A 24,226-nucleotide genomic window follows, 5' to 3' on the forward strand; every position below is an offset into this window, starting at 1 on the left:
TCAAGGTCAGCCTGCAGTAAGACCTCATGGCCTGCTCAGAGTCTTGCTGAGCTTTTTCACAGCCGTCGACAGGCACACAGCCCTATATATGATTTGGCTTTCTAGATTCCTAGTAATATGTTGAAGCTTTTCAAAGCCCCCCAAAATGTCATTCTGCAGTCTCCTTTTTAAGCTTTTTGTTTAACCTATTGTGAACCCCAATTGCTATCCACTGCCTCAGGTGGCCACAAAAATAATCAATTGCCTCTAATTGTTTTCAACAGGGTTTTTCACACTAGGTAGTTTCCAATTAGGTCAAGTAAAGATACTTTTGCAAGTGGGGCCTCCAGGGCCTGACAGACAGGTCAAATAATTACAATTCTCTGGGTATTTGGCTTTCAAAGAACTCAAATCCCATTCTACCTCTCCCAGTGACTGTCAGACTGCTGGTGCTTGCCATAATTGCAGGCTGTTGGTTTCAAGGCTTCTATGGAACTGGAGAGGGAGATGAAAATAGGGCAAGTTACAATATGACAAGGCTCACTGTTGTTACAGATATTCAGCCTTTGTCTTCAATAAGCACTCCTCAGACTGCTGCAAGTCTTTAGGTAAATTTCCTGAGTTCTAAATATCTGATTCTATTTTTGCAGACTTCCAAAGATTTTATGGAGGAAAAAATTTTCAATGCCTCTCACTCCAACATTTTTTGCTGATCTCCTATTACATACTTTTTTTGAAACCTAGAACGTATTTCTCTTTCCAGTCCCATTACCTTTTCAAACCCTGTCCAGATATTATCTCCTAGGTGTGCATGTGATTTTTCTGAAGACACTGTCTTTTTGAGACTTGCCACCTTTTTTCCCCTCTAAGTCCAAGGAGGCCATGACAAAAAGAGGTGGCAAAGAGACTTTGAATGCTTCAGAACAGGAGTTCCTGATGATGCCATCAGGATGATGATGCCAATACAACCTCAAGGTGGCTTTGATCATTAGATGCAAATAGTCAAGACTGAATCTGTTTTTAAATTGCTGCAGTCTATCCTTAAAAGAACTGGTAAGTTGCAAAATCTCACAACTTTCCATAGTGTTTAAGGGCACAGGTGCTGTAGTAAGACAAGAATTCACCATTTCCTAGCAGCAATCATAATGGTACACGCATTGTTGAGTCACTATGAAAATTAAGTTGGAAAATAATTAAAATAAAATCCTTGACAGTGTCTGGCATAGGCATTTTATCAGTTAGAGCATCAAAACATAGCAGCAATCCTGTATTGCCCATCTAAGTAGGAAGGGACCTCAGAAATTCACTCATTCAGTTGCATAACCAGGGCAGTAATTCACAATGCCTCAAATCCCTATCAAATGATATCAAGCATATGTTTTAATATTTCCAAGGGAGTTGACTATCTCAAAGATAGTTCATTGCATTGCTGAATCACTCTCATCATTAGCGAGCTCCTTATTCTACTGAGCCCCAAATCTTTCTCCCCTTTTTCCCTTGAATACCTCAAGAATAAAGCTTTACCATTTCAGCTCAACAATGCTTCCACTATCTGAAGGCTTCGCAGAAGCATTCTAACTCTTCTTTCTAGCTCTGGGGAAGAAGTTGGTACTTTCTACTGTTCACCAGCGTTCCCCTGCCTCTAACTGCCATTGCCTGAGGTGTCCTCCTGAAATCAAGTGAGATCTGGAAAGTGTGAATGGAGGAAATAAATTCCTTTCTTTTCCGATCACAAGAGATCTCATGATCTGTTTTCTACCTCACTTCCCATGACAAATGAATCCCTGCCCCAGCTCTATCCTGTGAACACTACCAGTGAAACACACACACAAACAGAGAAGAAGTTCAATTTATTGGTTGTTCTTTGGGAAAGGTTATATAGAACATTATTGGGGTGAAGTTAAATTCTAGTTATAGATTCATAAAACTTTGCTTTCAACCAAATTAGCTTTTATGAGACTACCAAATCCCCCCTTATCCTCATAGAGAGCAAAGGACCTTGATCATAGTCTTCATAATTCTGTTTTTCAAACGATTAAAGCAGACATAATACATAATGCAGTTGATATTAAATATATTGAGAATGACAAATCAGTAGAACTACTTTCACTCTTTAGCATTAACTTGTCATTTATAAATGTTCTGTACATACATTTTTTATTTTAGATTTTCTCCATAAAAGGACTTGCGGACAATTCATTATTATTTGCTATTAGTATATGCACATTTAATTCTTCCAAAATAACATTTAAGATCTCTCTTAGGATGCCTCAGAAATGTTAACCTTTAAGGAACATTCAATTATAAAAATAAAAGCTCAGGTCTTGACTCTATAAGCACGTTCAGATGTGTCAAGATTTTATTGTTTCCCTCTGACCTGATAAAAACCTCCAACAACATACAATGTGCCAGCTTCTTCTTTGCTCAACTCAGAGGAAGTTATATAAAGGAGAAAAAAAAACATGCTTGAAATCACAGTGACCAAAGGATTTGAGTTAATAATTACATTAAATAACCATAACTTTTTGTTTAACTATTCACATTCCACACAGTGGAAATTATCCTTTCCTCCAGATTATTCACTTACATTTTTAACTTTGCAGAACTACAATAACAAAAAACAACTTACAGACGCAGGATGTGTGTTTTTTCTCTTTTAATGCCAAGCACAAAGTGTACATCATAAAATTCATATTTGGTGTTTGGCATTATTTTAATAGGAAAGAACTAGATCACAAATATCTTGCCATAAAAATTCTACTATAGTAATGAAAAAAACATATCATTACATCATCAGTGACTCCAATACAATATTAACAGATATGGCACTTTCAATAAATGTTGGAAGATGCGTGGGACTTGGGCTAGTGTTAATATAGGCACAAAAAGAAAAGCAGACATCTCCTTCTTTGGGTAGTGCTGTGCTTCTAGGGCAGTTATGGTGCTTATTATCCCAGTGAAGTTCATTTTGAGCAAATTCTCTTCACTTAAGCCAAATCCAACTTACATGCAAAACTGTGGTACAAGCTACTAAAAGAAGATTCCTGCTGCCAACTTAAGTCATCTCTTTTTAACAAAATTGCAAGCTTGTGGCAGTTAAAACAGCAAAAGAGATTTGGTGTCTGCTGGTTCTGAATGTCATTTTCCTCTCTAGTGTGGTTGTATATTTTCAGCTCCTTCTCCTTTCTTTTCTTCTCTCCCACCCTCAAAATTCTAGCTTAGTATTTGCATGCTTAATTAAATCCATTCTGTGCTTTATTGTTGGAGGATGTGGACGATAGAAGGATTTAGGGCAGGGACTACAGTGTATGTGAAATGCACAGACTATGTGTTAGCACAAATTCTCCTAGTGTAGAATCATCAGTAGTGAGTTTCAACGTTTTAAAATTAGACTCAATATTTTGGGTGTACAAGATGACTTTCTGCTTCAAAGTATGGTTCCTATTTAGTTGTTAGTGGGGAGAGCACTGGACCAAAACAAAAATAAAATAAAAGCGGCCTCTTTAGTTGCAATGATTCTTTGAACGCTAGAGCCTTCATGGGCAACCTAAATGCAAGTCCATGGTGTTTGTTTCCCATGTTACACATGACTTGGCTGGTGAGACTAAGAAGATGCAAGGCAAAAAGAGTATGGGGGTGGGGTGGTTTACATATAAAACCTCAGGCTTGAAGAAAGCAGGTTGGCCAAATCCAAAATGCAGGAAGGTTTCCCCACCCTGCACTTTGGCCATTAGATAAATCCTAAATAGGCATTGCAAATAACCCAAGTTTAATCAGAGAACAGCAACTACCGGTAGGTTCCAAGTGGCTATAATGTTATATAAATCCTACCAGCAGTAGGACAGCGAATGCACACAAATGCTCTGATTTCTTAACTGGGGTTTCCCTTAGACCCTCAGAGGGTGAAGGAAGAAACACAGGTCATACCCTTACATCTCCTCCCTGCCTTTTAACTACTCCTTAGCCAGAAGCAATTGCCTTCCTTGCCTTACTCTGCTCTGCTCTCCAGTTCAATCTCCTAACGATGGCTAAAACAGACCCCAAATGAGTGGAAAGGAGCAGGCCCTAAATTCTTTTATCTCAGCCGGGTCCTTCACTGCCACGTACACTCACTCAGCAGAGACAGCATCTTTATCCTACAGGGTTGTGGTTCTTAGAAGCACCACACAGAAACAATGAACTGGGGAAAGGGTGATGATAACCCAGCCAAAAGGACAGATAATAAGACCTTCTGCTTATGAGGTTTTTGTCTTTTTCCTATTCCTGTGTAGGAGTTTCTGAATTACATCTTTTGTCCATCTGAGGGGCAAAGCAGGAGGGGCTGTTTTGGTTTCACTCACTTGGTTCTGAAAATAGGAGTGGTCAATATTTATGCTTTAAGTTTGGTATCGAGTTACAGCTAATTTCAACAGTCACAGTGACTGCCAAAGTTAATGATTTTTTGGCAATTCTATTTCTCTTCTTTAAACATCAGGGGGAAATTTGCTAAAGCAAGAGTCTCACTGTGTTTGGAGGCTGGCCTTTCCATACCCTGCTCATCTCCCGCTTGAATTTTGCTGGACCAACTGGTCCTCACCTGCAATCTCTCCCTTCTCTCAACCCTCTATCCTTCTTGCCCTTGCACCATCAACTTCCCCCAGAGCCTCATAGGTCTTCCCCAAATAGGAAACATTTGCATCTATGGTCAAGCAAGTTGCTTTAGAATCCTTGACAGGGAAGGTGGTGGATGGAAGTAGTCACTGAGATCCTAAGAGGGGATGGCCTGGGAGAGGGAAGAGGAAGGAGGGAAGCACAGGGTAAAACATCTTTTCCAAGGCCAAGGCAGCACAAAACAGGTCTCATGCCCTCGGAGAAGCCTCTCCATTAATATCCATTTGGAAAGGAGGATCTGGTCCCCAGGAGGGCACATGGAAGACCGAGGCAGACCCAGACTACAGCCTGCCCACCGCCCCCTCCCCCCAAAGTGCCTGGGGTAGTAGCTTGGGTTTTCTGTGTCATCCCGCAAGGAAGCAGATACATTTGCATACTAGGAAGTGCCCTCTAGCAGAGACTGTGTTTCCTCTGGTGTCTGTAAACACCCACAGGCACCCACGAACACTCATGCACACAAACTACACACTAGCAGGCTCCTGGGAGGAGGCAGCTGGTGGTCCTTCTTGCCTCTAGGTTTAAGCCAAGTAAGAATCAAGTTGATTGAGGTCTGTCTCTGGGCCCGCCTGAGGCCTGCATCCCAAGGACAGGCTGGGTGTGCCTGGCTTTAATCCAAATCGATGGATATGCAACGACACTGCTTGACACGCGTGACCCTCTTCTTCTTGGTGGGCGGCTGGAGTTCGGGACAGTTGAGCGTGACCATCATGGTGGTGAATTTCTTGGGCTTGCAAAAGGAGCAGGACTGAAAGGAGCCCTCCTCCTTCCGGATGTGCCTGGGGATGTAGAAGGAGTTGCACTGGCCATAGCAGAAGCGGTTGATGATGGTGCGGCTGTTGCAGCCCTCCTCGTGGATCGTCTGCTTCAGCGGCTGGGTTTTGCACCAGTCTCGCTTCAGGTATTTGCGCTCGGTCACATGCAGGGCCTCCTGGCTGGACTCCAGCACCTCCTCTCCGGGCATGGCGGTGCCCCGCCCCTGGCCCCGCCCCCGGTTCCTGGAGCCAGGCTGCTGGGGAGACTGAGTCTGCTCCGAGTCATTGTGCTGGGCCTTGTCTGGTGGGGGGATAGCCCCTTGGGACCCCTTCTTTTTTCCCTCGGCAGCTGGCAGCAGGGTCCCCAAGAGGAGAAGCAGGGCTCCCACAGTGTAGGCTGTGCGGCTCATGCTAAAAAGAGGAGACAGAGAGAGGAGGCATGAAAAACAGAAAAGTTAATTAACAAAAGCATGAATAAAACAGCCACTATTTTATCAGGCACTTGGTAAACACTTGATGTAAATGAGTTGTTTTGCTTTCACAGTATCTCCAGGAATTGGGTACTGCTGTTCTCATCACCCTCTGAGCCCTGAAGCCATGAATTAGCTCATCCAGAGTTATACAGCAAATAAGCCAAGATATGGACTCAACTGGGACTTCCAAGGTAGTTGAGTGGTAAAGAATCTGCCTGCCAATGCAGGAGACTCAGGAGACACAGATTTGGTGCCTGGGTAGGGGAAGATCTCCTGCAGCAGGGAATGGCAGCCCACTCCAGTATTCTTGCCTGAAATCTCATGAACAATGTGCGTGTGTGTTCAATCACCCAGTAGTGTTGGACTTTTTGCGACCCTATGGACTGTGGCCCACCAGGCTCCTCTGTTCACAGGATTCTCCAGGCAAAAACACTGGAGTAGGTTGCCATTTCCTTCTACAGGGGATCTTCCCGACCCAGGAATGGAACTTGCATCTCCTGAGTCTCCTGCACTGCAAGCAGATTCTAAACCACTGAGCCACCAGGGAAGCCCACCCGTGAACCATACAAAAAGGCAAAAGATATAACACCAAAATATTCCCCACCCCTCATCTGCCCAGGTCAGAAGGTGTCCAATATGCTACTGGGGAAGAGCAGAGGGCAATTACGAATAGCTTCAGAAAGAATGAAGTGGCTGAGCCAAAGCAGAAATGATGCTCAGTTGTGGGATGTGTCTGGTGGTGAAAGTAAACTCTGATGCTGTAAAGAAAATATTACATAGGAACCTGGAATGTTAGGTCCACCAATCAAGGTAAATTGAACATGGTCAGACAGGAGATGGCAAGATTGAACATCAACATCTTAGGGATCCGTGAACTAAAATGGACCAGAATGGGTGACTTCAACAGATGACCATTATATCTACTACTGTGGGCAAGAATCCCTTAGAAGAAATGGAGTAGCCTTCATAGTCAACAAAAGAGTCTGAAATGCAGTACTTGGGTGCAAGCTCAAAAATGACAGAATGATCTTGGTGCATTTCCAAAGCAAACCATTCAACATCACAGTAATCCAAGTCTATTCCCCAACCACTGGTGCTGAAGAAGCTGACGTTGACCAGTTCTGTGAAGACTGAAGACTCACAACACCTTCTGAAACTAACACCAAAAAAAAAAAAAAAATGTCCTTTTCATCATAGGGGATTGGAATGTAAAAGTAAAGCCAAGAGGTACCTGGAATAACAGGCAAGTTTGACCTCGGAGTACAAAATGAAGCAGGGCAAAGGCTAACAGAGATTTGTCAAGAGAACATGCTGGTCATGGCAAACACTCTTTTCCAACAACCCAAGAGACAGCTCTACAGATGGACATCACCAAATGGTCAATAATGAAATCAGATTGATTATGTTCTTTGCTGCTGAAGATGGAGAAGCACTATCCAGTCAGCAAAAATGAGACTGGGAGCTGACTATGGCTCAGATCATGAAAACCTCATTGCAAAATTCAGGCTTAAACTGAAGAAAGTAGGGAAAACCACTATATCATTCAGGTATGACCTAAATCAAATCCCTGTGATTATACGGTAGAGGTGATCAATAGATTCAAGGTATTAGATCTGGTAGAGTGCCTGAAGAACTATGGTTGGAGGTTCATAACATTGTACAAGAGGTAGTGACCAAAACCATCCCAAAGAAAAAGAAATGCAAGAAGGCAAAATGGTTATCTAAGGAGGCTTTAAAATAGCTGAGAAAATAAGAAAAGTGAAAGGCAAGGGTAAAGGGAAAGATATACCCAAATGAATGCAAAGTTACAGAGAATAACAAGGGAAGATTTTTTTTTTAAAGGGGGGGAGGGACTTAAGAGAAAAATGCAAAGAAATTGAGGAAAACAATAGAATGGGAAAGATTAGAAATCTCTTCAAGATGTAAAGGGAACATTTCATGCAATGATGGGCATGATAAAGGACAGAAATGCTAAGGACCTCCCAGAAGCAGAAGAGATTAAGAACAGGTGACATGAACACACAGAAGAACTGTAGAGAAAAGATCTTAATGACCAGGATAACCATGATGGTGTGGTCACTCACCTAGAGCTGGACATCCTGAAGTGAAAAGCAAGCAAATGGAGGTGATGGAATTCCAGTTGCACTATTTAAAATTCTAAAAGCTGATGCTGTTAAAGTGCTGCACTCAAAAAAAGTTGCTCAGTCATGAGTCGTGTCAGATTCTTTGCGACCCCATGGGCTGTAGCCTGCCAGGCTCTTCTGGCTATGGAATTCTCCAGGCAAGAATACTGGAGTGGATAGTCATTCCCTTCTCCAGGGGATCTTTCTGGCTATGGAATTCTCCAGGCAAGAATACTGGAGTGGATAGTCATTCCCTTCTCCAGGGGATCTTTCTGGCTATGGAATTCTCCAGGCAAGAATACTGGAGTGGATAGTCATTCCCTTCTCCAGGGGATCTTCCTGACCCAGGGATCGAACCCAGGTCTCCTGCATTGCAGGCAGATTTTTTACTGTCTGAGCCACCAGGGAAGCCCCCAGTATGCCAGCAAGTTTGGAAAACTCAGCAGTGGCCACAGGACTGGGAAAGGTCAGTTTTCATTCCAATCCCAAAGGAGGGCATTGCCAAAGAATGCTCAGACTACTGCACAATTGTGTGTGTTTCACACTCTAGCAGGGTCACTATGCTCAAAATCCTTCAAGCGAGGCTTCAGCAGTACATGAACCGAGAACTTCCAGATGTACAACCAGGACTTAGAAAAGGAAGAGGAACCAGAGATCAAACTGCCAACATTTGTTGGATCATAGAGAAAGAAAGGGAATTCCAGAAAAGCATCTACTTCTGGTTCATTGACTATGCTAAAGCCTTTGACAGTTTGGATCACAACAAACTGTGAAAAGTTCTTAAACAGATGGAAGTACCAAACTGCCTTACCTGTCTCTTGAGAAACCCGTATGTGGGTCAAGAAGCAACAGTTAGAACTGGACATGGAACAACTGACTGGTTCTAAATTGGGAAAGGTGAACAAGCCTGTGTGTTGTCATTCTGCTTATTTAACTATATGCAGAGTACATCATGCAAAATGCTGGGCTGGATGAATCACAAGCTGGAATCAAGATTGCTTGGAGAAATAACCTCAGATATGTAGATAATGCTACTCTAATGGCAGAAAGTGAAGAGGAACTAAAAAATCTCTTGATGAGGGTAAAAGAAGAGAGTGAAAAAGCTGGCTTGAAACTCAGCTTTAAAAAAATAAAGATCATGGCATCCAGTCTCATTACTTCATGGCAAATAATAGGTGAAAAAGTAGAAGCAGGGACAGATTTTTCTCTTCTTGGGCTCCCAAATCACTGCGGATGGTGACTGCAGCCATGAAATTGAAAGATGCTTGCTTCTTAGAAAAAAAGCTATGACAAACCTAGACAGCATATTAAAAAGCAAAGATATCACTTTGACAACAAAGGTCCATATAGTCAAAGCTATGGTTTTTCCAGTAGTCATGTATGGATATGAGAATTGGACCATAAAGAAGGCAGAGTGCAGAAGTGCTGCTTTCGAATTGTGGTGCTGGAGAAGATTCTTAACAATCCCTTGGACTGCAAGGAGATCAAACCAGTCAACCCTAAGGGACATCAACCCTGAATATTCATTGGAAGGACTGATGTTGAAGCTGATGCTCTAATACTTTGACCACTGAAGAGCTGACTCATTGGAAAAGACCCTGATGCTGGGAAAGTTTGAAGGCAAAAGGAGAAGGGGCTGGCAGAGGATGAGATGGTTAGACAGCATCACCGACTCAACGGACATGAATCTGAGCAAACTCCGGAAGACAGCAAAGGACAGGGAAGCCTGGTGTGCGGCAATCCATGGGGTTGCAAAGCGTCTGACATAACTTAGCAACTGAAAAACAACAAATACCATGATACACTTCCAAATGATGAGACATGTCCTCCACATATATGTGTGTGTATGTGCATGGATGTGTATATGAAATTTACAAGGTAGAAGGTGGGCACAAGAAAACAGGTGTGTGCAAATATTTACATAGATAAGTGCCAGAGATATGTTGAATAAGTTTATGATAGTGAATTATTATGACTGGGTCTGGAGTTAGATATTGGTCAGCAGGAACAATGGCAAAAAAAAAAATTAAAATAAGAGAAGAGGAGGCTATAGGAAAACTGACCAAAAAGGAAAAAAAAAAAAAAAGGAAAGCAAAGGTGGAGAGAGAGAAAAATGAATGGAATGAGGAGTGTAAATCAGAGAAAGGAAGACTATTTTAAAGCAGTATATTCAGGGAAGGCGGGACAGACAGAGAAGGAAGAACAGAAGTATATTTTTCAAAAGGAGGGTGCAAGAGAGAAGCATCAGAGTATTAAGATTCTGCTGGGACAGTGCTTCTCGAACCTGATTTTGCAGACAATCACGCGGGGATATTGTTATAATGCAGATTATCGTTCAGTAGGTCTGCCTTTCTAACAAGCTTGGAACAGCAAGGTCTGTGGTACCCGCAGCTATGGGGCATGGAAGGTGCTGTGAAAATGTGAAAGGATTTTCTTTTCAATGAGTGCAGTTTCAAATTCACAGCCTCCCTCCTCAGGCTGTAACAGTGAACCTGATGGATCCTGAGGCTTCCCCTGTCTTACACGGCCATTGTGGTTCTGAACCTAAGGACACAGTTGTGAAGCACCCATTTGCCTGCTCCCTTCTGACCACCAGTGTGACACATGATAACCACTAAGTGCAATTGAACAGTAACCTCATCACGCCCCCCTAGAACAATACAGGCTGGAATTAGTAGCTGGAGCAGTTACCTTTCAAAGACAAAGGCAGGGTAGATTCTACATCCTCTAAGGGGCAAGTCCGGTAGTAAAGACCATGCAACCCTAAGGATAATGTCAAATTAAGACAATTAAATATGAAAATCAAGATATTCTTAAATGGCACCTTTTAAACATTAACGTAGTACTTCGGGGCAATTTCAAGTTTGGAGCTGATAATGTGACATTTAGCTCCAGCTCTGACTGCAGACTCCCTGGTTTTTGTCAGTTTATGTTACAACATCCCTGTTCTTCAAACAGAGCCTTTCTGGCCTCAACAACAACAAAAAATTAATTTCCTTGTTTTGTCTTAAAAAAAAAAAAATCACTCATGAGGACAACCCAGTTATAAAACAGTCTGATTTTCTCCAGAGACCAGGATAACTTGAGCCGTGACAATCCTCTCCTGAGCAAATATAGTGTGAATTTGGGAAGCTTTCAAAGTTTCTGTTCTAAACTAAAATTCAGTCTCTGCCCATGTCCAAGAGGAGCACATAAGACAGCCTTAGGCCTCCACCCACCATCTTCCCCATCTCTCCTAAAAGGGGCCTCCAGAAAAACTGAAGCCTCCAGAGCAAGACTGCAGAGCCAGCACCACAGAGGCCAATCTGAGACTTGACTAGGAATGTATGATGACCTCACACTACAGGTTCGAGTCACGGGCCATGGGGCCAGCCCTACCCACAAACAGCTATCCAAAAAATGCAGTTTTCTTTCTCTTCACCTCTTAGGACCTTCTTTATATTCATCTTTTCCTATCTGGCATTTTTCCATTTGTCATTAAATAAAACCAAGTTTGAGAGTTCTAAGGGCTTATTCATTACCTCCTCTTCCAATTCCTGGCAGAGTGGGCTCTCTTTTATTCAATGATGATTGTCATGGACCACACTGACCAGCAAAACTTCTGTTCTTTGCATTTAAAATGCATTCCCACAAGCTGATGAGCCAAGCCAACTTTTGATTTCTGTCTCCTTCTAGCCTTGGGAGCTTGTTAATACTTTTCTTCCTTTTTCTAGGAAAACTCCAAATACACACTACTTTTTACCAGGTCCCTGGAGAACACCGTGGGGTTTATTTTCCCATTGAAGCCACTGGATTCACTTGGGCAGAAACCAAGAGTAAAGCAGTAAATTCAAAATTAGTCAACTGTGGTTTTCTGTTTTAATTTGGACCAACTTCCTGTTCCTATGGGAGTGTGCAAGCCCCATAAGAAAAAGGGGTCTAGAGTGACAGATTGTTTTTAAGAAAAGTAAATTTTTCTCAAAATAAGATTTATCATGTGTGAAAAAATATTATGAAATGGCTACACAGAAATTTAAAGCTTACTCTTAAATATCTTCAGCTTTTGAGTTCTTAAAACTAGTTATTTGAAGAGAAGAAAAAAACAACTTTATGAATCTCAGTCAACAGAGACCTCAAGTTCTTAGAGCAATGCTCTGAAAACTCTGCATATCCCACATGAGTAAGGCTGGGGCGGGCGGGGGCGGGGAGGTGCAGGGGGGATGAAAACTATACTTAGTGGTAGTACCAGGGCTCTGTTAAGTCATCGTGATCAATCATTCAACCTCCCCCCACACCAAATGATCTTGATTATGTATTGAAGGAAATAGGATTGATGTGTTCTTGAAATTCCAATTGTATCGTCACTAAATAATTTGCAATCTGTAAATATCTAGACATGAGGGAAACCAAGAAAAATATAAGCTTCTTGCACATCAATTCTTCACCTTGACATCTAGCAGAGTGCCCCATTATAAAAAATAGAAGCAAAGGCCAACCCAGATTTAGGTCTTATGGATTATCACCCATGTTCAGCCATGAGCTGAAAACATTTCTGGTAACTTGCATTTTGAAATGACCCACTCACATTATTAAATTAAAGCTGCAACTCATGGACCCAGAGTGCATCAGACACCTACAAAGATCTCCCTTATTTCTCCTTTGCAGATAATATTCTTCTTTCCAAAGGCTGCCTCAGCTTCCCCTCAATGCATTTCTGCTTCACCAAGTCATGTGATTATATTTTCATGGTGAGTTTTCTCTGCAACTGTTTCCCAACAGCAAGACCCACTCACTCCTAACTTTTTTTCCCCCCTTTACCACTGTCCTCCCCTCTAATCCACTTGTCTCAGAGGACACAGATACTTTCAAAGTATGTCTTCTGTCCCTGATGCTTTCCTTCAGGTTACCCTGCGTGATCAAAAGCAAACATCTGCCCAAAGATAACCCATATCAGCCACCTTTGTCCTGTGCAGGTCATGGTAATTTATTCTAACCTTCACCAGGCCATAAGAATACAATCATCTAATTCTTGGGAATGAGGAATAAAAGTGCTATGTGTAACCTGTTTCTAATATCCTCAATGTCTTTGGGAAAGTTTAGGCCAGCTCCTTTCAGCACGCTTCTCGCCATATTTCTCGTTTTAGCTAACCAACCTGCTTGTAATCAGTTAAATGGAGTGCTGAGTGGGATTAACAGTGAGGAGACAATGATCAGCAAGCCAGATGTCTGTGGCTGAATGTCTGATCAATGTTTTAGAAAGCTATTCAACAGGCATGACAGCAAATTATTCACCAGCATTAAAAAAAAAGAAAAAGATGGAAATGACAGCAAAGGCTCTAAGTGCAGGCCTGATTATAGAAGACCCTATTTCTTTTTCTCAGGACTACATCTTTAAGGACAAACATTTTTAATTGGATCTTCAATTTTTAGAAAGATAGTCAAATTTTAGAAATTGAGCAGTGATGTTCTTAAGAATCTACTGGGTTGATTTTCTGTTTTCAATTTGTACCAAAATGGTTGGCAAACTAGTAGAGGATAAATCTTACCTGTGTGTACTACGAGCGCACTAACTGCATCTTTTCTATGTTGAAGACCACCCAGGCTAAGTCAGGCTGGGGCCCAACATCCTAGAGGGCACAGAGAAGCATCTCAGGGGCTCTCCAGTCTCTTGGAAGATTCTTTTTTTTTAATGAAGTTAATGATAGTATACAATTTTGGGGGTCAACAGGAAACAAGTTGGGAAGTAATGAATGTTAAATGTTTACTAAGTGGCACAATTGAGAGACAGCCAAATCATAGGTTCTACGTTGTAGTAAAAGGTGTGTGTTGATCTCTGTGTGAGCAGGACTTGGGATTTAATTTCACAACCATCTTGTGGTATACCTTGAAGTCCTAAAATGTTACTGCCTCTCCAAATGCCACCACTCATAATAAGAGCTACCTATATTTTTAAACCCTATGTGAGGCAGTATACTCAATTCTGACAGAACTTTATAATTGATTTTTCACAACAAAATAGGAGGTAGATAATATCGTCTTCCTTTTACCAACCAGGGAATCTAGACTCTGAAAAGTTAGGAGTGTGTCCAAGGTCACACATCCCCTGGTGGGGAAGTCGGGGTTTGAGTCCCATTCTTCTGAGTCCCCAAACACATGTCCTTAAGAATTATTCTATGGACACACAGCACAGTATTTAATAAGGGACACATGGACTTGTTTCTAATGTAATCAAATGTGACGAATATTGTAACTCAAATAATTCTCTGTTTTGTTCATATGTGAAGGAAAAAACCTTTCTGATCCCAGGAAATACTGTTGTCCTTCACATTTCTAAAAGCGTATGTTAAAACTAAAGACAATTCCTTGCAGATGCAAGACATAGGCTGATAACACTGGCCTGATCTGTGCCTTTCAGTTGGATGCTAAGTCGCCTCCCCTACATCTCCCACTCCTTTTACATAGAAGATTTAGGTTTTCCATCTGTCCTTCACTTTGTTCTGTACTGCTTTGCTGCTGACAAGCATTTCTTGGGAGAGGGGTTTGTGGCATAAAATTTCTTGGCATTATATTACTTTTACTACTTAAACCTTAAGGACTTCAGTATAAAGACAAGGCAGGCAGCTTTCATTCAGAGATGCGGGGATGTAATAGGTTTCTACTCTCCCCTGTGTAGCCATTCATCTAAAACTAGGTTAGCCAATTTGAATTTCCCATAGATCGTGCATGGGTTAGCAAAACATTTCACTCAAAATGAACTTTTAAGAAAATAGGAAACCTGTGAAATTACAAAGTTTACAAAACACTTTAATTCCTACAATGACCTGGGGGTTAAATACACACACACGCTACAGCACTACACCCAGCAACCAAGTTCTAGAGAGCCCTTAAAAAATTAATTAATACTAACAATTTGGAGTGTGCAATTTATCCAGTGATGGTTACTGGATGATCACCTACTGCTGTAAGCTGGAGTGTACCAGGGAGGAGAGGAGAATCTGTGGTTTTCTGAAAATACTTCTTTCCCTCGTTGCTTTGAAAAGCCCACCCTTTCAAGTGCCCCCTCTTCCAAAAAAAGAAAAAGAAAGAGGTAGGGCTGAAAAGCCCTGGGGTGAAAGAAGACTCCATGCCCTGGGATGGGGGTTATCTTAAACTCTTCTCCGCTATTTATTTATCTTGCGTGTACAGTCAGAGAAAGCCACTACTCTGGGGTCCCTAGGGCAGTTTAAATCCCTGGTGACCCACTTATTTTAATCAACTCGTGTCCTGGCACCATCTCGAAGAGGAACGTAAACAGACGCGCTCACCGCTTGGATCTGCTCTTCGCAGCCGGAGATCCAATTTCCTACCGATGGTCGCCTCTCTGCCCTTGTACCATTTAAGAAGAGACTTTTAACCCCTAACTTCGAGGCTGTATTTCTATCTAAAAGAGCCGGGATTCAGAGACGGAAGGGGAGGAGAAGGCTGGCAGGGCTTCACCGGAGAGACTCCTGTCTGCCCCCTGCCTCGCCGGGGTACCTTATCAGCGCCCCGCTCTGGGAAAAGGCTGACTGGGGCGCCCGCAAGGCGGTGCTGGGATCCGAAGACAATGCCAAGTCAGAACGGTGGCGCGTCTGTTTTTCCCAAGCCAGAAATCTACAAATAACTCCAACTGGCAAGGTGACGGCCCCCGACATCCCACCACCCCCCGACCCTGCTCCGTGAGCTGCAGAGCGGTCAGCAAAGTGGCGGGTGAAGACGAGGGGTGACCTGGGCTTCCAAGCCGGGGACCAGCCTCCCGCGGCCAGTCCCGCGTCGTCCGCGCAGCGACACGCTGCACGGCCCTCTCGGACACAAATTAGGGCGGTACTCGCGGAATTAGGACCCGATGGGTTGTCACTGCCCAGCGCCTGGACGTCCGCCGTTCAGTCGAGACGTGCATGGGGCAGCGAGAATCCTAAAGGAAACGCAGCACCCAAGAGCGCGCAGCCCGCAAGTGCTTGTGTGTGCTATTTGCGGTGTGAACACCATGGGCTCACCGTACCTCGCCCGTCCGGTTACCTGATCGTCGGGTTTCGGCCGCGGCTCCGCCGCTGCACAAGTCTCCATCTCACCTTGAGGATAGGCAAATGGATACATCGCTCTTTCTCAGGATCTTCCAGCCCACGGCACGATCAGTCACAGCCCTCCGACGGGCGCGCCCTGAAGTCCCCAGACCCAGAGTCCCGCCTCAAACACAGGGGACCCTCTCGTTGCAACTCTTCCCGTCGTCTGTGGTCGAGCCGAAGGTTCCTGCTGCTCCCCCCTACTCCCCGGCGCTCATTCTCCCTCTGCACTCTGTACGCACGGTCTCCGCGCCCTCACCCAGCGGGCACGCCTGGCAAGCGCGGCTGCCACCCACACTAGCAGAGTATTAGCGGAGCTCCGGGAGGCGGCAATGGGATGCGGGGTTCCTGCTCTTAACATCCTCTTTCCCAGTCATGCCCCGCACACTGCACAAGGTGAGGTCAAGGCAGCCAAGACCTTGGCCACGAAGGACCCCGCGATGGTTCTTTGGGGTTCACCCAGGGAACGCGGGGCTTCGGCCTGCGCTCAGGAAGGGCTGTCGCGCCCCGAGGGGGACGCAGGAGTCGTTTCCCGACCCCTACACACACACGCACACACGCACACGCACGCCTGCGTCTCCTCGCTCACCTGTCAATGTGGCGGACCTTCGGGGCCTGCGCTCTCGACGCGTGGCGCGGTGTGCGGCCGCGGCCAGAGCCGCGCGGGCTCCGCGTGGGGTCAGCGGGACAGAGAGCACCGCTCTTGCGGCACACTGGCTCGCCCGGTCCGCGGAGGGCGCACCGAGTGAGGGGCATCGCGCCGTCTCCCGTTTAAATGCCGGCGGCAGAGCGCGGCGCCCCGGGCCGCGCCTCTTCATTGGCCAGGCGCCGCCGCCGCCGCGGGACCCGCTATCCGCCCCCTTTCCCGGTACTGCCCCCGCCCCCCGCACCCCTCCTGCCTCCCCGCGGGGTCCCCTCTCTCTGCCGGCCTCGCCTCTTTGTCTGCTCCCCCCGCCCGGACCGGCTGGGAGAGGTCACCCCAGGGAACTGCGCCTGGAATGCACAGCAAATCACATTTTCCGCTCCCGTTGGAGGGGGAAGCGCGGGAGGAAATCCCCCCGGCTCTCGGCCCCTCATTCCTCCTCCGCCCCAGGCCTGGGCTTTTCCTCTCGTCGGCCCCGCGACGCGCTCGTTCGCGGAGACTGCACAGGGAAGAGCAAGATCTCCGTGGGATCGCGACAGATTAGGCGATTCTTTTCCGGTGGAGGCAGCGGGACTGCCGGGAGCTCCGGCTGAGCGGTCGCCGCGGCCCTGGTGCGGCTCCGCCCGAGGCCCCCAACTTCGAGGGCGCTGACCCCAGCGCCCCCGTTAACCTCGGCGGGCTCGCTGGCCGCCAGCAGGAGCCTGTCGCCAACATGACACCCTTCTCTCCTAGCCCGCCACGGGCGCTTTCAGCTCAGATGCCGGCGGCCTCGGCTGTGAGTGTACAGAGCGAGTAACGGTGGGGGGGGGCAGAATAACAGAAAAGGACCCTAAAAATCTAAAATGCAAAGTCAAGGTTTCCATGCAGATTACTTTTAAAAGGGAGAGAACAGTCGCTAGGAGAGAAGAGGTTTTTCATAGCAAGTTGAAGATGAATAAATCAAGAAAATAAAACGTCAGACGAGGAAATAACTCTCCAGAAATGGAAGACAAAAACCTACGTGTGTGAAAAACCGATGTCACATTCTGTATTCATTCAATGTGAACCGATGTTCACATTCTGAGAACCCGATGAAAAGTGGCGAACATATCAAGCGCAGGAATATTTTTTGAAAGATGAGCGAACACTTTCATTTGTTCTCTCAAAGAGGCCGTAAACTTTTGTGTGTCGACGTTAGAAACCCGTGCAAAAATCGACCCGGCTGCAAGGTTTGCAGACCGGCTCCATCAGCGAGGTCAGATGATGACTTTGAAAAACATTTGTTACAGAAGGAAATTTGAAGGTGTTTGTACTGACTACAGCAAAATAAACAAAACAATGAAACCCATCAAAAGGTACTTGTGAAACATTCGTGATTTAAGTACTTAGCTTAAGAAAACAAAACAAACCCCCAAATAGCCTGGATTTTTTTTTTCTCTCTCTCTAGGCAGGCATTAGGGGGAGAGGGCAAGAAGTATTGAACTCCTTCTAGATGATGTTAGGAACTTGAAATCGATTTTTCAAAATAAATGAAACAAGAAGGACGTCTGCATTAAATCACTATCTAGAGAATCTTCATCAATCTGCATGTTTTGTTTGGGCAAACGGCAATTTTTACCCATGAACTCAGTGCTGCACTTTAAATGTTTTCAGTAATTTTTTGTTTAGAAAAAAAAAAAAAAGTCATAGTTTGACCCATAGTTTCTAGTTGCCTGCAAGATTCAAACATTCAACAGGGCTCAAAGACTTATCTTGGTCAAGTGGACTGCAGGAGAGATACACAGAAATATACAAAATATTTAGGCAATTAACAGCCCAGCCAAAGCCCACCAAGCTGTAGGAGCCAGCTGCTCTCTCTGTGTGTAAACTATTCCAGCAAAGAAAAGGAAGCATATTTTACAGATTCATAAACTCCTTCTAATCTAAAATCAACGCTTTAGTCGTGGGTTTTTTTTTTTTTTCCAAGATTCATATAAATTGCTCCAAATAAAACAACAGGGACAGAGTTTACCTCCTACACTGGAAGTAATTGTTTTAGAACCCCAACACTCTGGTTTTGTATATCTCAATCTATCTCCATCACTATCTCTATCTAGTAAATGTTGATCTCTAGGATTCCTCCTCAGGAGGCTTCTCAGACCACACTCCCTACAGTAGAAACACCCCCACCCCACCCCGCTACCCCACAGCTCTATGCCTCATTTCACTGCATCATTTTTCTTCTTTGCCATTTTCTCTCCATGCCCCTTGAATGTAAGCTTCATGAGAGTGGGCACTTTGTCTGTCTTGGTCACTTTGGTTCCATGAAGTACGTAGAATACAGAGTGTCTAACACAGACTTGGGGTTCAGTAAGTAGCTGTGGATTGGGAATATTCAGCATATGCCCACTAGGTATGATTATCAGCTGAACCAATGCTGAGGATATACCCATCATGCATTTGGTAAAGACAGGCCCTCCCCTTGCAGAGTTTATAGTCTACTCTGTTGGTAAATATTTATATAGAGAGTTAAGCTTTCTGCCTCACATTTGTGTTTCCACAGCTCTCAACCAGTCATTGCAAACCATTATCCAATCTAGATGAAGGCATAAGAGTAAAAATTCTTCAGACCTCTTTAACCATAATTACATAATTGAAACCTGCTCTTACTGAGAGAGGGAAGGAGTAGTAAGTAGTAAGGCAAACTTAAAATTTGAAATCTGAGATGCCTAAACAATAATCACTCAGTGACAAATTTCACTTACAGAAATCACTCTCAAATTAATTTGAGGCTGTTATGAGAAATGTCAGTGCTGCTCAGCTACTGGTTTATAAAAGGAAAGTCCGTTTCTCTTATTTTGCTCACCTATCTATACAACGTGTTTCTCTCCATTTAACTCACAAGATGCTAAGAGGAGGCTACTCTCCCAATCTGGAGAAGAAATTTGAAGACCTTTGCAAGGAAGTTTTTGCTTAGGTCTGCTAAAGCTATTTATGTCTGTTTCCTTAATTTCAGAGACTGTGTATGCCATCTTGCATTGGCTTAAAAAAGAATAAAGCCCTTTGTCCATTTGGAACTGATCTTATGTGGTGATGGTTTAGTCAGTAAGTTGTGTCTGACTCTTATATCCTATCGACTGTAGCCCGCTAGGCTCTTCTGTCCATGGGATTGTCCAGGCAAGAATACTGGAGTGGGTTGCCATTTCCTTCTCCAGAGGATCTTCCTAACCCAGGTATCGAACCTGGGCCTCCTACACTGCAGGCAGAGTCTTTACTGACTGAGCCTCAGAGGTATGTTGACCTTATGTGGTCCTTAAAAAAATGTGATCGTGAACTTGACAATGATTACAGAGAAAAATATTTGCAATTGTCAAATAATAGTTAAATGATTTACATTCAGAATAGATTCCTTTTATAAATTAACAAAAAATTCCACAAATAGCTCAATAGGAGTTGACAAAGCACATGACCAGGCATTTCACAAAAGAAGGAAACCGAACAGCCAATAAACATGAAAACTAGCAGGTTATACTAGTAAATTGTGAAATGCAAACAGAAATAAGAAGGCACCCTTGCTTATCAAGGAGATTAGCAAAGATTTAAGTCTATCAGTATCCAGCATTGAAGAGTATGGAGAAGCAGGTAATTACATGTACTGCCAATGAGACTGTAAATTGGTACAACCATCTCAGAGAATAATTTGTTAAATTGTGATAAAATTAAACGTGCACCTCGTATGCTGGGCTGTGCTTAGTCGCTCAGTCATGTCCGACTCTGCGACCTTATGGCCTGTAGTGCATCAGGCTCCTCTGTCCATGGAGATTATCCAGGCAAGAATACTGGAGTGGGTAGCTGGTCCCTCCTCCAGGGGATCTTCCTAACCCAGGGATCAAACCCAGATCTCCCGCATGCAAGCAGATTCTTTACTGTCTGAGCCACCAGGAAAGCATAGACCTAGTGTACCACCCAGCCATTCCACTTCTAGGCAGACACCTTAGAAGAACTTGAGTGCGTGTATAAGGAACAGAAACTTACATGAGTACTGCAATTGTGGTTTGTTTATAACAATCTTAGTGCCTATTAACAAGAGTAGGAGGAGGCATAATAAATTATTTTATCCATATAACAAAATGCTTTACAGTTACTAGAGAGAAGGGACTAGATTTTTCTATTTCAATACAACAGCTCCCAAACCTAGAGATGTCTGAAAAAAAGCAAATTGTAAAATGATACAAGCAGTATGACACCATTACATTTATTTTATAATAAACATATAAAACAATAGTATAAATTGTTTACGGAAACATATGTGTTCATGTAAATATATAAATAGTGACTTGGAAACCAGAGCCTTGATGGTGCCCACCAGAATGGAGTGGGGGAGGGGGTTGAACTGGCAGTAGAAGACAAAAGAGATTTCAACTTTATAACGCTTTTGAAAGTTTTCTTTTTAAAAAAATATTAAAATTAATATGACCAAAAATGTTGACAGCTTTCATCTCTGGGTGTGGGCACATGGATGTCTGTTAGATTATTCTCTTCATATTCTGGTTATTTTTTCAAATTTCTCCAAATTAAAAAAAAGGGGGGTTTGATCTTTCTGTCATGATTTCAAGAGTGATTTTGATCCTTATGTGGGCCCTGGAGACTTTTCCTTTGTAAGTGTCCTCTGTAACCAGCTGTAATAGGCAGGCTTCCAGAACACATCCAAGCCCTTACTCGTATCTGTCTGTCTGCAGATCTGAGAGTCAACTCCTGCCGAGTTACCTTGCTTTTCACACATAAGCAGTCAATTGTTTACTGGTTTTCTATATATTCAAAAATGCACGTTCATGTGAAAATTCTGAACAATGCTGCCAAATGAAAGGCTGAATCATGCAAATTTTAATACACTTTGGACTTAATTCTATATATGTATTTACTGTTCACCTTACATGTACAGTGCAATATATAAAAAGGGAAAGCATAAAAGTATGGATCAAAGTGTGAAAGTCCTTCCTAGTAGATATGTGGACATGGTGGAAAACACTGAACTGGGGGTCAGAAATTCATTTTTCTGACACAGCATAGGAACCGAGTGCTCCTGGGTTAGATATTTAAACCTTCTAAACCTGAATTCAATCATCAGTCTTATAGGAATGGTAATAATACCAACCTCTAGGTGGATGATGAAACTAAGTAACATAAGCTCCGTGAAAGTGCCAGGCTCATAACAGACATGTAATAAACGATGGTATCTGCATGCACACTAGAGTTCAATTGGTAGCTGAAACAAGACAATGAAACTATAATATCAGCATCAGTCATGTCTTTGGCTCTTAATTTCACAGTGTGTAATGCAATGGATGCCACATAGTAGGTGTTTGATAAAGCTCAATGAGTACTTGCAGGGGGAAAAGAAGAAAGAGGGGAAGGAAGAGAGGGGAGGGGAAAGAGGGAGGAGGGAAAGGAAGAGAAAGGGAAAGAAGAAATGAAAAGAAGCAGTCCTGTTTCAGTAAATGGCACAGCAACTTCTATTTTTGGTAAAACCAGTGAAGAGTATAAATACCCCACGGAAGGGCAGAGCAAAAGAGCAAACCCTTCTGGCTCTCTTCTGTCTGCGTCATAAGAATCACTTTCACTCAAACTTAAAATCCTCAGGATGTTTTCACTGCAGTGACAAAACTTGAGAAAAAGAGACCAGAAGACACCTGAACACATAACAAGACAGGCTGACGCTCTGCCGGCCGAGGTCTACTGGCAGAGACGTGGGCCTGAAACAAGACCAAGACAGAGACAGAAACGTATCACTCGGCAAAAATTCACATCCCCAGTGCCAGAAGTTAACAGAACCTGATGGATGTGAAGATCCCATCCTTGTGTGCAGACTCAGTGACTCTGGTTCAGTCTGAAAAGTTTCCATTTGTTTCGAGCTCTTTGATGTGACCTCACTCACTCTTAGAAAAACTTGGATGGGATTTGCATCAGTCATTGATTTCCTGCTTTCCCTTAGTATTTGAACTGCTGTGGGTCTTCATTTTCCAAATCTTTTGGGGGGGACAATTCCCCCCAAAAAAGGCTCATCCTACTGCAAATTTTAAATGTTGGCACCTTGGAGAAGATCTGTTGAAGGTGCTTATTAAACTGAAGGTCTCTTGGTTTTACCCCCATTGTCTTTTACTGCCCCATTCCTTCTTCTTTCACTTTTGGCTCAATTTAACTCACTTATAGCCTTTGTTCCTTTGAGACATTTGCTGTTTATTAGAAGCTATATTTTATGGCTCGATCTTTTTTTAAGGCATGGACAACTATATCTGATTTTGCTCTTGTTATAACTGTCCTAATAAGTAACTTGTTCTGCCTCATTACATTTTTTAAAGAGAGCTTATAACATTACAAAAATATTAATTCATCCAAGAAAACTTGGGAAATAGAGAAAATACAATGAAAATTTCCATAATCTCATCCCACCAAACCACTGTTTACGCATACCCAACACATACATACACACACACAATATCTATATATACATATATGGATTTACTTTCAGTGATATAAAGTGTGTATGTATATCTTAAAGTTGACTTTTATTAACTGCTTAACTTGTACCAAACCCTAGGCTTTACATCTAATTTAATTTTTATAACAATCCTGTGAAGTTGCTGCTATTATTTGCTCTCTTTGAAGGTGAGGAAATGGATATCCAGAGAGATTGTGTAACTGTCTCAAGAGCACACAGCTATATGAGACAGAGGAAATAATTCACAGTCGGTTGATATCTACACCCCTTCCACACCATACACTATGTAGTTGAGTCTATACTGCACACTATGTTAGAGCTGGTATTCAAACACCATGATTGCACCACAAAAAAGCACCTTAAATGCCAAGTAATTTAAATAATTCAATAGCTGGTATTGTCAAGACATTGATTGTATAAGATGTGAACATATGTATAAGAAATACAAGTTTAGATTCTACATGACTTTACATGTAAAAAATTCTGAACATGTGAACTCTGAAAACTCAGGTATGCTGTTTTGTTAGGGTTTCCTGTAAAAACTGCTTTATTGCTATTACAATTGTTATTAGTGAGAGACGGTATCAGTCTGTTTTTAAAATTAGGTGCTCATTAATATGCTCCATGTTCGGGATCTGCTCAAGGCAGAGAAGTGCAGAGCTGAAGGTGGGAAAGTAAATTCAAGACCTACTTTCCCATCTAAAGAACAGGCGCTCATATGTCAGTTTGCACTGGCCTCACAAAGGGTTCAAATTTAAATCTCTTTCAAGTCTTGGTTCCTTCTTCACTCGTTCCCTCCCTGGCTTAAAAGGTTGGATCATCTGGAATATGATTTCTCATTCCTTTTTAAAAGAAAGACAAAAAATGTAAACTGTGGGCTCCTCGCTGCTTATGTCAGAGCAATACATGTGTGCTTTATATAAACTAACCATTTGTCTATTAATGTTTGTAAAGAGCTTTGTAGACAGAAGGCATTTGGGACACACTCTCTAGAGAAATGTGGTGCCTTTGCAAAGAGGATCAGAGAAGGATGAAACCAATGTAAAGAGAAATCCCTTTATGCTCACACCCAGAATGTGAAAGGAAATC

The 24,226-nt window shown here is 43.2% G+C and overlaps 1 protein-coding gene across 6 annotated transcripts; it reads right to left on the bottom strand.

Annotated features, from left to right (window-relative positions):
• Window positions 1-1,810: 1,810 nt before the first annotated feature.
• Window positions 1,811-16,890, bottom strand: GREM1 (gremlin 1, DAN family BMP antagonist). 6 transcript variants are annotated; one of them, XM_020906272.2, is made up of 2 exons: window positions 16,627-16,890; window positions 1,811-5,792 (listed from the first exon to the last, which is right to left on the bottom strand). In XM_020906272.2, exons 1-2 carry the CDS (start codon window positions 16,791-16,793, stop codon window positions 5,237-5,239), a joined length of 723 nt encoding a protein of 240 aa, XP_020761931.2. In that variant the 5' UTR covers window positions 16,794-16,890; the 3' UTR covers window positions 1,811-5,236. The 6 variants fall into 6 exon arrangements, with proteins under 6 accessions (XP_020761931.2, XP_020761933.1, XP_070325053.1 ...); XM_020906274.2 differs by lacking the exon at window positions 16,627-16,890 and adding an exon at window positions 16,047-16,569; XM_070468952.1 differs by lacking the exon at window positions 16,627-16,890 and adding an exon at window positions 15,994-16,569.
• Window positions 16,891-24,226: the final 7,336 nt, after the last annotated feature.

Source organism: Odocoileus virginianus, chromosome 6 (assembly GCF_023699985.2).
Source record: "Odocoileus virginianus isolate 20LAN1187 ecotype Illinois chromosome 6, Ovbor_1.2, whole genome shotgun sequence".
Taxonomy (NCBI): Eukaryota; Metazoa; Chordata; class Mammalia; order Artiodactyla; family Cervidae; genus Odocoileus; species Odocoileus virginianus.

Coding starts and splice junctions, on each gene's coding strand:
- GREM1 (XM_020906272.2), bottom strand. CDS start 16,793: ATGCCCCTCACTCGGTGCGCCCTCCGCGGACCGGGCGAGCCAGTGTGC. Junction 5,793..16,626: donor AAGGTCCGCCACATTGACAG/GTGAGCGAGGAG, acceptor TCCTCTTTTTAG/CATGAGCCGCACAGCCTACA.